General features: G+C 36.8%; 2 protein-coding genes across 9 annotated transcripts in view; one reads left to right on the forward strand and one right to left on the reverse strand.

Moving 5' to 3' along the window:
• Positions 1–15,082, reverse strand: part of Zbtb25 (zinc finger and BTB domain containing 25) — a 32,497-nt gene that overhangs the window by 8,507 nt on the left and 8,908 nt on the right. The window contains exons 3-4 of one of the 8 annotated variants that reach the window (XM_048798485.1): positions 14,778–14,808; positions 1,770–2,265 (exon numbers count right to left, since the gene is read on the reverse strand). In XM_048798485.1, coding sequence (XP_048654442.1) covers positions 14,785–14,808 — 24 coding nt within the window. In that variant the 3' untranslated portion in view covers positions 1,770–2,265; positions 14,778–14,784. Of the gene's footprint in view, positions 1–1,769; positions 2,266–12,091; positions 14,812–15,082 lie in introns of those variants that run through there. The other 7 variants (XM_048798481.1, XM_048798486.1, XM_015490082.2 and 4 more) reach the window with 7 other exon arrangements.
• On the forward strand, positions 1,636–9,645 carry Akap5 (A-kinase anchoring protein 5). Its single transcript, XM_048798487.1, has 2 exons — positions 1,636–1,774; positions 4,219–9,645. The coding sequence occupies exon 2, from the start codon at positions 4,431–4,433 to the stop codon at positions 5,736–5,738; it is 1,308 nt and encodes a 435-aa protein (XP_048654444.1). The 5' UTR covers positions 1,636–1,774; positions 4,219–4,430; the 3' UTR covers positions 5,739–9,645.

A 15,082-nucleotide genomic window follows, 5' to 3' on the forward strand; every position in this document is an offset into this window, starting at 1 on the left:
GGGGGGGGGGGGGCGGGTACTAGGGATTGAACCCAGAGGTACTCAACCATTGAGCCACATCCCCAGCCCTTTTTTAATATTGCAATTAGAGACAGGTTCTTGCAGAGTTGCTAAGTGCCTCATTAAGTTGCTGAGACTGGCTTTGAACTTGCAATCTTTCTGCCTTAGTCCCCTGAGCCACTGGGATTACAGGCATGGACTGCTGTGCCCAGCTTCAGTTTGTTTTTGTGCAGTTTGTTACTTAATAAGTCTTGGAGGAATGATCTTACAAAGTGGGGTTGGGGATTTAGAGCACTTGTCTAGCACACGCTAGGCCCTGGGTTTGGTCCTCAGCCCTGGGGGAAAAAAAGGATTAAAAAAAATCTTACAAAGGTAAAATGTGTTCCTGGGAAAACATTAAAAAATGGACACACACACACACACTGTCCAAGATGATGGTCCCATTGATGAAAGAAGTGCTGCTGTTTTTCAGGAGTTCTTCCTTCCACCATCTGGAAGTTCTGCTGGAAAGGTTCAGGGAGGAGGCTGGACCTCACAGCTGGAGCTCCCAGGAGTGCTCCCAAAGCAAGTCATCCTAAGCTTTCATTGGGTGTTACATTCATGCTTTGTGTTTACAAATAAATACTTGTGCAGCTTTTAACCACGACTAGAACCATGTTTAGGTAAAGGCTCAGAAAATTCATGAAAATAACATAGGCCATCAGGCAGGAAGGTAGAAAATGCCTGAACCCTTTGACAGACTGGAATAGTAAGAAATGTCCTCTCTTCCACTCCTGCTTAATTAAGAGAGACAAAGTTAATCTCATAATGAATGTGATTAACAGTAACATAAGCAACTTAAAGCTATTTCAACTTATTTTAGGAAATATATGTAAGTTATTAAAAGTGGTGGGACTTGGAGCTGAGGTTGTGGCTCTGGGTAGAGTGCTTGCCTAGCATATGTGAGACCCTGGGTTTGATCCTCAGTACCACATATAAATAAATAAATAAAGGTATTGTGTCCACTACAACTTAAAAATATTTATTAAAAAAAAAAAAAAGAAGTGGTGGGACTGCGATCTGTGCCCTTCTCACCTTGTTGGCTTAGATGTTGCTACGCATCATCATTTCCACCTCCTTCTACTGGGAGTCAGGTCTGAGAGCCTGTTTGGCAAGAACCATGACAACTTTATATTCAAAGCCACTGCTGGGAAAGTTTTGTTTCTTTTTGTTTGGATTTATATGTAATTTTCTTTCCAACTGACACTTCACTACTCTATGCAGTTTGAATCCTGCTTTTAAAATTAGACGTCTGCCTTGTCTTTAAATATTCGTGGAGGTAATTTAATGGGAGTGCCTATAATTTAAAAAAGGATTTTGCTACTTTGAAAAATGCGGGGTTCTCTTCTTTGGTCACCTCCCCCATCTTCCCACTCTCGGTGGTACCTCTGCCCTTGCCCTGATTTGAGACTGCAGGGAGAATTCGCATCCCCGGCTGTGATCCAGAAGGGAGCTCTCCAGCGGGCTGCAAACTATTCACAGGTGGATCCCCCATTCCCAGCGCCCCCGCCCCTAGGGTTGCCCCGCCTCGCCTCCGGCCCCGCCCCGCCGCTCCTCGCGCATTGGTGAGGCCGGCTGTCAATCTCCAAGCTGCTGGGGAAGGGGGCGCAGCCTGGCTGCAGTCCCTCTGCAGAGGGCTGTTTGCTCAGGGTGCGAGGTGGCTCCCAGGCTGTCTGGGCGCAGTGCTGAGCAAGATTGCCCGACCTCAGCAGTGGAGTTCACGCCAGCGCTAACGGTAAGTGAAGGCAGGTTAGAAGGCTGCGGAGGCGGTGGGTCGGAGAAGTGTCAGGTCCGCTCACCTCCTGCGCGGCAGAGTGGGTGGGAGGTGCCCCCACTACAAGGGGGATCCGGGTCCTCCGAGATGGCCAGGAGTGAGAACCTAGAAGGTCATTAGTCCGCAGGCGTCTCCCACCTACTCACTTGGCTTTACCGCTAGTACCAGAAGCATGGGTTACGGTATTTTTTCCCTCTCCTTTACCCTGTTTTGGAAAATGTGACTTGAGATTCCTGACCATTATAATTTTACAGATAGCTTGAAGCTTGGTTATCTGTTCCACGCCCCCGACATTTTCCTTTTTGAGTACTTTATCCTGCGCGCTCCATATCCTGCCATAAAGGGTATCAAGCCAGAGAGATTCCTTCCTCCAAAAGGAAGCTTCGTGGTCCATATCTGGTGCTCGGGAAAGATGCTTTGCTTTCCTTTCCTCAGGTAGTGGTTGCTCTTTGCTGCAAGGGATAGAGGGGAGGTGGTGTTTTCTGTGGCATTAGACATAAGATTCGGTGAACAACAGGGGCTTTAAGGTTTCCTGAGTCAGTGAAGCTACCCTTGCAGGTTAAGGACGAGTCATTAGCAATCTAACATTCTTCTAAGTTTTAATGTCTACAGACTGCCTCCCGCCCTCCCCCATCACCATTTCTGTTAGGCTTCTGTTTGGGTGTTTGTTTCTACAGCATGATATACATTCAAGTGAGCTTTACAAGCAGTTGTCTTAGGACAATTCAGGTTAGTTTCTAATGATACATTCTTTAAAATAATCTATTTTCAATATTTCTATTAGTAATACATCCTCTGCTTACTAAAAATGCTTAAGCTCTGAAAAATGCACAAGAGATGAGAAGACTTGAGTTACGATCAGCTGAGGTTCTGGTGCTGAAAAGATACTGTAAAATGTTCATATTTTCTGCCATCGTTCTAGAATGACTTTGTCTTAGAAGCATGAAGTATGCCATACTGAACCTAAAAATATATTTCCTTAGATCATAAACTGATTTTCCAGAATTCCAGTTCACAAAACCAAGGGCTACCCAAATGAAACTTCATTTAGGATTTACATAAAAAACAGTTATGAGAAAAGAATTCACTTGCCTATTTTAGGATACCAACTAAAATTTATAGGATTTTTTGTTAGGTAATCACCTCATATCTGCATTCTTTGATGCTATCATACTACTCTGTGGATTAATTTTAAATACTCCTTCATATTTTTGTTTAGCCTATCAATTTGCCAATTGCATGGCTTATCAATTTATATTTGGCTTTTAAATTGGTTCCAGAACCAAAAAATAAAAAGACTTTCAAAAGCTTGGTTTTAAAATAGTAAGAACTCAGTCTAGGTTCAATTATGAGTTGATGGGCTGCATTATGGTTAATTAAATGACCATTAAACAATTTTTTAAAATTTGACTAATAGATTTATTGCAGATAAGAAAAAAAAATTGTTTTCTGATGAAACTCTTAAAGCCAGTTTCAGAGCATAGGTTTTAGAAACAGGCAGTGCTGGGCTGAATGTGAGCCTGTTACCTAACTTTGTAATCTTGGGAAAGCTGTTTCATCTGTAGACAGAAATACTACCACCCACTCATTTGGTAATATCCTGGTTCAGGTTAGAGATGTATGTAAAAGTGCTCAGCATGGACTAATACACAAGAGTTGCTGAACATATGTCAGCTATTATCATTAACTTGTACCAACCCAACTATGTGCATACCACAGTGGAAAAAAGTATGAACAGCAAACACTTAAGTGAAACACCAAAGTTATAGAACTAATTTGAGAGTGGAGATTGACAGTGATGTTAAATTTTCCTAAGAGTATGTATGAAAACTAGCACCTTCTTGATAGAACATACATTTTTAGAACAGAAACCTTATGGTACTATGGAAAGAACTCTAGAGTCAAAATCTTCTAACTATGGCTATGACCTTATCTGCCTGTTTGGCTTTCTATAAGCCAAGTGCCCCCTCTGGAGCTCAATTTTGTCATCTGGCTGGACTTGAATGACCTCAAGTAATCTCTGATGTCCTTTGCAGCTTCAAAATTCTTTATATTAGATTATTTGTCATCCTGCCCTTCACTGTTTTTTGTTGTTTGTAGTTGTTGTTTGCTAAACTTACAATTTACGGTCATTAATAATTCATGAAGACAAGCCCAACTAAAGAATTGACAATATCAGACTTGCAGAGTAATCCAAAATGAAATTTTCACAAAAAGAAAATATATATTCATATCAAAATATTTTTGATAGGGTAAAAGTAGACCCCAATTTCTACTCTTTAGTCATTTAGGAAGTTACTATATGGAAAACATGCCCAGTAGAATCTACACTCAACTGAAATAATGTTCACAGAAAATAATATTCTCATGGTCAAATAAAATACCATTTTTTTTATTCTCATCAGGTTGGTCTTGAAATAGAAGACCTTTCATGAAGAAATTGCAACCAATAGAGAAATGAGGCATCTGTATAGTAGAGAAAGCCCTAAAACAACCGTATAAGTAGGATGAAAGGAATGAATATACCTGGGAGAGATTTTACTCAGTGTGAATATTTTTGTCCACCGGTTTGCCCTAAAAGGCTGCCTAAGGAAGAAATAATATAGTTTTCTAGAGAATGAAAGAGTGTGGTGTAAATATGGAGACCACAGTTTCTGAAATTCAAGTAGAAAATAAGGATGAAATGAAATTAGCAGAAGTCAGTCCTCAGAATGAAAGACATGAGGAAAAAACATCCGTGCTTTGCTTCAAGAGAAGAAAGAAAGCAGTCAAGGCAGTGAAGCCCAAAGCTGTCTCTGAGGCTGCCAATGTGGCAAGGGAGTGTCCAGTAGAAGCAAGAGCTTCTGATCAGCCACAGCACCCAGGGGGCACCTGGGCCTCAATCAAACGTCTAGTAACACACAGGAAAAGGTCAGATTCTTCAAAGCAGCAAAAGTCATTTAAGGCTGAAGTGCAACCTGAAATAAAGGATGAGGATGCTGATCTTCCTAAGAAAAAGGTAAAATCCAGAATTAAGATTCCCTGCATAAAATTCTCAAAAGGTGCACAAAGAAGTAATCATTCCAGAATTACAGAAGACTCAGACTGCACCATCAAAGTCCAAAAAGAGGCTGAAGGGTTGGATATACAAACTCAGACCCAATTAAATGACCAGGCAACAAAGGCTAAGTCAGCCCAGGACCTAAGTGAAGGAGTCCTGCACAAAGATGGTGATGAGTTCTGTGAATCAAATGTGAACAGCAGCATAACATCTGGAGAGAATGTGATTTCAGTAGAACTTGAATTAGATAATGGGCATTCTGCTATTCAAACAGGAACTCTAATCTTTGAAAAGGAAATTGAAATGATTGAAGAAAAACAAAGTGTTCAACCCCAGCAAGCAAGCCCGCTTGCAAGTTCAGAAACAGACAACCAGCAACTAGTGGCTTCTGATGTTCCTCCATCACCTGCAATCCCAGATCAGAAAACTGTGGAAGAATCCAATAACAGTGTCCTAGAAAGTAGACCATACTGTGAAGACTATGAAAGTAGAGAGATGGCAGCTGAAGAGAATAAGCCAAAAGATACTGAATTGAGCCAGGAATCAGATCTGAAAGAAAATGGGATCAATGCAGAGAAACCTAAATCAGAAGAAAGCAAAAGAATGGAGCCAATTGCTATTATTATTACAGACACTGAAATCAGTGAATTTGATGTTAAGAAATCTAAAAATGTCCCTAAGCAATTCTTAATTTCAATAGAAAATGAGCAAGTAGGGGTTTTTGCTAATGATAGTGGTTTTGAGGGTAGAACTCCAGAACAATATGAAACACTCTTAATAGAAACAGCTTCTTCTCTTGTCAGGAATGCTATCCAGTTGTCTATAGAACAGCTGATTAATGAAATGGCCTCCGATGATAATAAGATAAACACTCTCCTACAGTGACTTAATTTCCAGGTCAAGGAAGAAAAGCTAAACCATTTACACATTTGTGGCATTTCTTATTCAGATACAAATAAGATTTATCACTTGTGGAATTAAAGGTAAAAATCCCAGCCTACAAGTGCTAAAGAGTAAATCAAGTTCATAAAACTCTACCACTGAAATGCAGTCACTTCTGGATTGAAGGAAGTCAGCACAGATTGCAACACAAAGTGACATACAGGGAGTACTAAAATGGCATATGGAGATTGTTTGGGGAAGGAAATATTTATTGAGCACTGCAGTATGCCATAAGCTCTTTACTGTTCTCTGATGTCACAAAGTCTGATTTCTTTTTAATAGTTTAATGCTGTGTAACATTGCATTCAGTTTTCAAAAACTTTTTTTACACTGCACTTTTATGTTGTTTAAAATGGTGAATAAGGTGAGTTATTTTTGTGAATGTGTATTTTATAGTTATTATATTCCTCAGCAGTAGTATTACCTCAAAAAATATATTGCATTTCTAGTTTCAGCAGAGACTATGCATAATATGCATACTGGAATTAAACATAAGTGGTTTTCTCATTTTGCTCAAGTCCCTTACAAAAGCCATTGATGAGATCCTTCAAATAGGCAAACAGTGTGGAAACAAGGGATACAGTTTCCCTTTCCACCTTGCTTTAGCCCCAGCAGATCTGTATATATCCATTTTTATACCAGCTGATACCGGCTGGTCTGCTGAAAAGTGTAAAACAAAACAATGAAAACAAAATGAGGGGAATATTACTTTTCATCCAGGAGAAGTAACAAATGATCACAGCACAGAGTTCTTCTTGAAGAATTTCTTCTTTAAAGACCCTATTTACCAACCTCTCCTCAAGGAGGGGAGAGGTCCGATGGTAAAGATCCTAGGAAATCATAATATTCTAGTGAAAATGTTGTTTATTCTTGGCCAAGAATGAGCCATGTATAAAATTATTTATAAGGTACATATTTTCAGTGTGTCTATGTGTTAAGAGAAACCAGTAAAAAGTATTTTACATGGATATTGAAAATTAACTTTTTCATCACAATTTCCAGTCCAGCTAATATTTTACAAAAACGAGAAGGGCTTCATTTGCATTTTATTCAGTTATTTAAAGAGAAGCATTCAATCACATTAATGATTGCCATGTTTTTTGGAGAAAATTCTATCCTCTATGTTTTCTTGTATGAAATGGCCACGATACCCTAACATACTTCCTTGCCTCACAGGTTAAGGTTCATATTGTATAGTCTCCCATTTTCTAAACTGAGTTATGGTGTTACTACTTGAAACACATGAAAAAATGGAAGTATGAATGGTAAGGTTTGTTGAAGACCATCTTAGAGGAAGGATGCACATTAGATGTTTTTAAATGATCTGGGTGACGACTTGCGTCATTTCAAGATTGCTTACACAAAGTTATGTGCTAATTTTTCCTATAATTCATTTTTTGGTAAATAAGTTTTGAGACCTCTGACAGAGAAAGCTAGTCTGACTTTGGAATTAAACCAAATAATGGATATTATTAGTAAGATTCTTTGCTGCAGTACAAAAATATTTCTCCCAGATTTTCCTACCTTCATGTTTATAATATTGGTGGGGAAGTTTCCTTCAGTAGCAAGATAAAAAAATGACCCAAGAAATCCTTGTCTTTTAATTATACAACTGCTACCAATATTTTTTAAAGATTAAGTCATATTATTTGAAAAACTCTTTAACTCTCTATATGTGGTGCTAATAGACTTAGAAAGCTACCAGCAAATATCACATATTAAAATGAACAACTTAAAAACCTGATTAAGGTTGGTGCATTGTATAGTATTTTGAAGAATCCTGTCTTCATTTATTACAAGGATTGCTCCAAGCCAATATACTTGCATTATAATTTTCCAGTAATCTCTTATGAACAAGCAAAAGTATAGCATTCATCAATTATTTAAAGCAGTTTGGAAGGTTTAGACATTTATTTAGGATTTAAAAAACAACAGATACAAGCTAAATATGTATAGTGAAATATCTAGGTTTCACACTGTTATTTGATAAATGTAATTTTGGTTAGAATGCATTATGATCGTTTTTATGATGATATGTATACTCTTACTTGTGTTCTTTATTAAGTGGTTTCTCCTCAATCTTTTCTAGTGAATTAAATAACTAGTATTTATTTGAAAATACAATCCTCAAATTAATTGGTCTCAATCTATTATATCTGTTACATGGCCAAATCCTATTATAGTGAATTTCTAAAGGGATCCAAATTGTTTTGTTGTTATAGAAATAAGCAGGAATTGGATGGCCTAGAAGTCTCTCATAAAATATTTTTTATTATAATAGTATTTATTTTAAGTAATTTTACCATATATGCAAAATACTGTGTGAATATAAATAGGTTCTGATTCATTTCACATCCATTTGATCATTTAAAAAGCTTAAATTTAAGAACACCATATTTTCATTTAAATCTGCTATGGTATAAATATTGCTTTTAATGAACATTTATTAGCTAGGATTTAGCTTCACTTTGAACTCAGATTTTTTTTTGCAAGCCTGGGGGAGTTTATCAGATTCTTATTAATCTTTTCAGCATATTATCTTCCCCCTTTTAAGAGTCAAGTATTATTCACTTTGCTTCTTACAACACAGGATATTAAAATTCTCTATTTTATGTAGCACTATTCACCTAACATTTTTTAAAGCACTTTACAAGATATAAAAATAGTACCCAGTAAAGGTAGAAGAAAACAAAAGAACTTTCAAACAGAAATTATGTTCCCTGCCACCTCCTCCACCTCAAAGAATAATAAGCATGTGGCACAAATGGAGTTCTTCATATAAAAGCTGTCTGCATAATTTTCTTTCAAGGTAATATATTTGACAGCACAGAGTTTGCAATGATCTTAATTGGGCTACTATGCAGTAGAGTCTTAGAAACTTTCTAATTTACTTTTGAGAACTTGTATTATTTCACCAGTATATGTGAATAAGCATCTTGCTAAAGGTTGTTTGAGATCATGAGAGGGCTCCAGTCAAATCCGCATGCATTCCAGAGTTAATTTTATCCATAAATTTCTAACTAACTTCAAGTTGCCTTACTTTTTAAAGTTAAGATTTTTTTAGGGTTTTACAGCAGAATTTAAAAAATAATTGTGAGACTTTAGAATCTTATTGTTCGAAAACATCCTTTTAATGTCAACTTTACTGAAAAAAGTCTACTTTCTAATTTCATCTGCTATTAAATACATCAGGGTTTGATTTTTCTGCCTGCTATTTCTGAATCCCTTAAGTTTTAGAGTTCTTTAGTTTCAAATTCCTGTGTTTTATTGTGTAACATGAGGTTTCTTACACACAATTCAAAATATCCTCCATAGAACATTTTATGAAAGATTTTTAAAATAATGATCCTTATTTAGTTACATTTATTAGAATGAAGCTACATAAAACTTGGGTGTGCAGATTAAATACTATTTGATTCAGCCTCTGTTAGGCATAACACGTGCCAAACATTTTGATAATGGAACAGGCTCTCTGCTTTCCAAGAGCTCAGTTTAGGGAGCAGGACAACAGAAGCTGGGACAGAGGTTAAGGCAAAGAGCCACAGACAGTGCAGCAACATGAGGCCAGATAGGGAAGCAGAGAGAGTAATTTTGGGTTGTGTGGGGGAAAGTGTCATCTGAATACACTAGCAGTTTCAAAATAGTTAAACAGTATATTCATTCTGAATTGTGCCTAGGTACAGAAAAAGGCCTGCATAACGTTACATATTTATAGTAGTTCATTGTCTGTAAAAATGTTAAGTGGATGAGCTATTCTGAAAGTCTTAAGAATTCCATTTTGTATTTCTCATTAAAATTGGTATTGTATTACTGTGGATCAGATATTAGTATTAAATAAATAATACTATGAGAAAAAGGTTTCAAGCCGAATTAATTTAGATACTAATTATTAATAAAGAATGTTTATTTATCCACAGCTTTAAAAAATGGTAAATTATGTTCACTTCATAAAACTATAAATATCATACTGATAAAACCACTTAGTTAGCCTTACCAAAAGTTCCACTCAGCTGATTGGGCATCAGACAGACTTTATAATATGTGCCTGAAGGAATCTACTTTCAGCAAGAGAACTAGAATTCTTAACTAATTCAACCTAAAGGGAAGTTCTGAATGTGATGCCACCTGTGAATTTAACGAAAACTGTTTGGGAGGCTGGGGGTGTAGCTCAGTGGTAAGAGCTCTTGCTTAGCAATGCAAGAAGTCCTGGGTTTGCTCCCCAGTGCTGCTTAACAAAACAAAACAATAATAGAAACAAAAAAGGCAGTTTTCATCCTTTCTTGCTATATACTCATTAGTTGTCTTTTCTGAATTATATTAATTTATATGATTTCTTAATGATCTTTATGGTTTCCCAAATAATCAAGCCATCTTGATGTAAAAAATGCTTAAATTATCCAGGTAGTACCTGTTAAGGCTGGGTGTGTCAAAAGTTCTGTGACTACTAAGACACTGATTCATTCTGCTAACATAATGCTGGTTTTTCTTAATTACAGCCCAATAATAATATTTGGGCTCTATGAAAGACTTGGACCCATTTAAAAGTTGATAGTACCTTCAAAGTCCTAAAACTAAACCTAGTTCCAGTTAATGTTTTTTTTTTTTTTTTTTGTAGATGGACACAAAATAAAATACCTTTATTTTATTTATTATTTTTTTAATATGGTGCTGAGGATCAAATCCAGTGCCTCACATGCTAGGTGAGCACTTTACACTGAACTGTATTTTTTTTTAATATTTATTTTTTAGTTGTAGTTGGACACAATACCTTTATTTTATTTACTTATTTTTATGTGGTGCTGAGGAACAAACCCAGGGCCTCTCACATGCTAGGTGAGCGCCCTACCACTGAGCCACAATCCCAGCCCCTCCAGCTGTAATTTTTATATTTTATTTAGAGACAGGGTCTCGCTGAGTTGCTTAGCACCTCACTTTTGCTGAGGCTGGCTTTGAACCCACGATTCTCCTGCCTTAGCCTCCCAAGCCACTGGGAATACAGACTGCGCCACTGCACCTGGCTCAGTTATCAAATTTTTAAAATTTTCATCAAATTACATATTTCTAGAAATATATACTACCTTTTGCAAACTTGTCCTCACAGGCAACTCTGCTAATCCCTGTTAAAGCCACCTTGGCTCCAACTGTTTTGTGAGTTCCTTCCCCACTTCCAGTTTAAGCTTACCAAAGGTTGTTCCTGAGCTCTACAAAGAATACATGTGTGTTTGTACATGTACACATGACACACTGTCAGAACTGCAGTGAATTCTCAGCAATGTTGGGTGCAGGCACCATAAAAAAGTAAAACCTAGAGAAGATGGTGATAGCTCCTAGCTTGGAAAACTCCCAGCCTTAAAACTGATTTTCAACCTATTATAACCATGGTAGCAGTCTCTAGCGGTTTCTGTACATTAGCAAGACTAAACACTTTCCTCACCATTTGCTTTGTAACTAAACTTAAAAAGGACTTTCAGCCTTGACCTTTATGACACTGCAATTATGGGGCAGGATTAAGCCTTTCATATATTTTTCATAGCTGTACTTGGGGCCATAACCAGGGTTTTCCACTTCTGCCCTCCTGGGAGATTGGGTGCAAATAACTGCATATGCTTCCTAAGTGCTAGGGATTGAACCCAGGACGTCATGCATGCTAAGCCCATGCTCTGCCCTAAGCCACACTCCCAGCCCTGTATCTAAATCTTTTACCCCCAAATCCCTGCTTTAACTTCTATATCTTTGGGTCACACAGAAATGTCTGGCCAATATGGTCACTAGGGGGACTCTGGGATACCCTGGTGATCCATCACCATAGCTAATGCAGCTATAGGCATGCATGTGTGTGCTCATCAAATAGCCTCACATATAAATTTCAGGACACAGGTTTCATGTGTAATTGTCATTTGCAAAATCAGGTATTTAGGCAGAATATCTCTAAGTGTCATACAAAATTAAAGTATTTCCATCCTCCTAACAGAATGACTAAAGTAGAATTGCCCTTAAATGCTAGAAGGCTGAGATGTATAGAATGCCAAAACAAATGGTCACTACACAATTCAGATGAAAAAAAATGAACTGGATTTTCTATATTTTATCCAAATATATCACAAATAGCTTTGTCAGCTATTTCCCTGATTTCAGCATGAATTTGCATAGAATTATCTCTAATTTTCTGAGTTCTCTCTATGTGCTCAATATCTGACTGAAGTGTTTCTCCTGAAAGATGATGAATAACTGTGAATAATAGCAATCATTAAGTTTTGTTAAACTCTAATAAGACTTTTCTGTATTTTTCTGAGTGGTATGCATCTTTTTTCATTAAGCCATACTTTACAAACGGTAAAAAAAAAATCCACCTATTTGTAGCATATAACAAATTTTGACAAGTCTTTAAACTTATTATGACCTCTATACCATCTGAGTATTTACACATAATCTGCAGGGCCATCATGGTGGCTGAGTGTAGCCATCAAAGTTTGAGAGGTCTACAAAGAGATGCGTAAAATAAAAAAAAAAAAGTCTTCCCTTTATATGCCTTTCCTCCCATACTTTAAAATACTGTGGTTGGAAAAAAGAGGAAAGAACCACTTCACTCATAGTATGAGACTGCATATTTGTGAGAAAAGGGAAGTGTTCAGAAATGAGAACTGACTGGCTAAGAAAATTTTTTATATCATTTCTCTGGAATCTTTGGTCTGCATTTAAAGACCTTTCCCCTTCCTTATGCAAATGTTTTATTTTCTCATTCAAAAAGTTAACAGATGAATATTTGCTGAAGAACCACTACAGTTAGGGTTAGATTTCCTTCCCTACAAAGCAGTTTATACAAATCTCAGTCCCTCCCATCTCCCATTCCTTTGTTTTGTTTTTAACCTACACATTTGGAACAAAGTATCATATGTCATATGTCTTCAGAAAAACAGGCTAAATTCATTAGGTCTCATTCTTCAGAGACTCACTAGGTACACACAAATCTGATGTGGGACTTCCTGAAACTCAGTAAAAACACAACTATAGCTGGTGAGGGACACCTTCTCCAGCTGCCTCCTTCCATAAGCCTCTCCCTGGCTCTGAGAAGGGAAGGGACTAGTGCAGTGTACAAAGAATCCCTCCCAGTGCACTGCTACTCCTTCAGACTTCTGACAGTAAAGGACAACAGTAAAGGGATACTTTATTTCTGTTATTTTAATATGATATCACCAAGTTGTTTCAATGGAAAAAGTATAACATTGTATAAACACTGGAAGAAAATTTATCTGAGGGAAATGGGTTCATTTTCCAAGTTGGCTCATCAACTGTGAAATAAAACTGAGGAAAGCAATTGGTGGCTAGGTATTAAGTTCTAGGAGAAAACTAACAATAACCTTGTAGTAGAAATGGGAACAAATTTAAAAGACAGACATTCACTAATTTTTGGAAGGCAAAAAGAGCTGAGGGTAAGAGGATTCTATTAAAGAGAAAGGAATTCTCAGCTTACTCAGACTAGAACTAGATGGAAGGAAATGAGGAAGAATAAAAACAATACCACTGTAGTGAGCTGCTGACTATAAAGTAAAGGCAAATCCAGAAGTAGCTAACAATTAAGAGTAACACCAAATTTGGTGCATTTTTAAAAAGTACACTGGTGCCACCTTTTGGCCAATTGAAAATTTACAAAAAATTTTTTAAAATATTTATTTTTTAGTTATAGGTGGATACAATATTTTATTTTTATGTGGTGCGGGGGATGGAACCCAGTGCTTCATGCATGGTAGGCGAGCACTCTACCTCTGAGCCACAACCCCGGCCCCCAAGATTTACAAAATTATAACCTACAATCCCATTTTAATTTCACCAAGAGAATTTAGAGACACAATTATTTCATTCAAATAGTATATGAATAGATTTAAAACTGTCCCAATTAATACACCTCTGATTTTTAAATAATCACATTTTTAATTTTTTATAATCTGGGGGATAGGATAATACAAATAGAATTCATTTCACAACAAACATATCACATACTCCATTAAAATAAATAATAATTAACTTCAAAAATAATTGGGATAGAAATCTTAAAATAAGTTTCTTTGCATTCTTTAATTCCTGACAACTACCACAAAACTTACATTAAGCTTTTACACCAGGGTTGGTCAACCTCAGCTCCACGGACACTGAGCTGGGTAGTTCTTCATTGTGGGAGGCTGTCTTCTGCACTGTAAGATTTTTAGCAGCATCCGTGATTGACACCCATTAAATGCCAGTAGCAACCTTCCCTTATCTCCTATTCAGTAGATGACCAAAACCATCTCCATACTGCCAGATGTTACCATGGAGAGGGGGATATCTCTGGGTGCTGGTTAATGTCTCAACTTGACTGGATCATGAAGTATTCATATATTTAGTCAAACAGTATTCTGGGTGTCTATAAGCATTTTTTTTTTTTTTTTTAATTTAGGATACTGATCTCCTGTCTTTGGATGAATACTGAAATACTGGCTTGGGTCTCAAACCTGCCCAATTTTGAACTGGAACTTCTGCCATTAGCTCTACTGGTTTCAAGGCCTTTGGACCACACTAGAACTACACCATTGGCTCCCCTGTTTCTCAGTTTGCAAAATATAGATGTTGGGACTTCTCAATTCCATAAATGCATGAGCCAATTTCTTGTAACACATCTATATATCTATCTCATCTTTCTATCTCCTGTTGGTTCCTTTTTACTGGAGAATCCCATCCAGACTGACATATGGTTGAGAACTACTGATGTAGATTATGTTACTGGGGGCAAGGAGATATAATGTAAATAGGGAAGATAGGAGCAAAGAAACTTCTGGGAAATGACTAGACATTTATTACCTTTCTTTCCAGAAATGGCAGTTGGAAGGCACTTATTTGATTAGGATACCCCTTTTCTTTTACCATAGATTATGGTTCGGAAGAACAGGGTCTACTGATACTTTTTTGCATCACATCTCCAAAATGTTACCCAGCACAAAGACTACTTACCTCAACACTAGGAAGACAATATTTGGCAGGACTGCTGTAAAATAAGAACACAACCTATAAGCCGAGCTAATAAAAGGTTTTGTTTATAAATTACATTAATTTGTCTTGATAAAGTACATAGAATCTATTGTTTTTATTCCAACTGGAGAATACAAAACTTTCTAAAAGAATGTTTCTGAAGCAAATTCATAGTACATTAGGTGAAAGAGTTAATCATACAACGTATTATTGATTTTAGTCTCCTGCATTTGTTATGAATTACCTATAATTTTAAGATTTCTTCAGTATGCCCTTTATTATTATGC

This window comes from Marmota marmota, unplaced genomic scaffold (assembly GCF_001458135.2).
Source record: "Marmota marmota marmota unplaced genomic scaffold, marMar, whole genome shotgun sequence".
Lineage (NCBI taxonomy): Eukaryota > Metazoa > Chordata > Mammalia > Rodentia > Sciuridae > Marmota > Marmota marmota.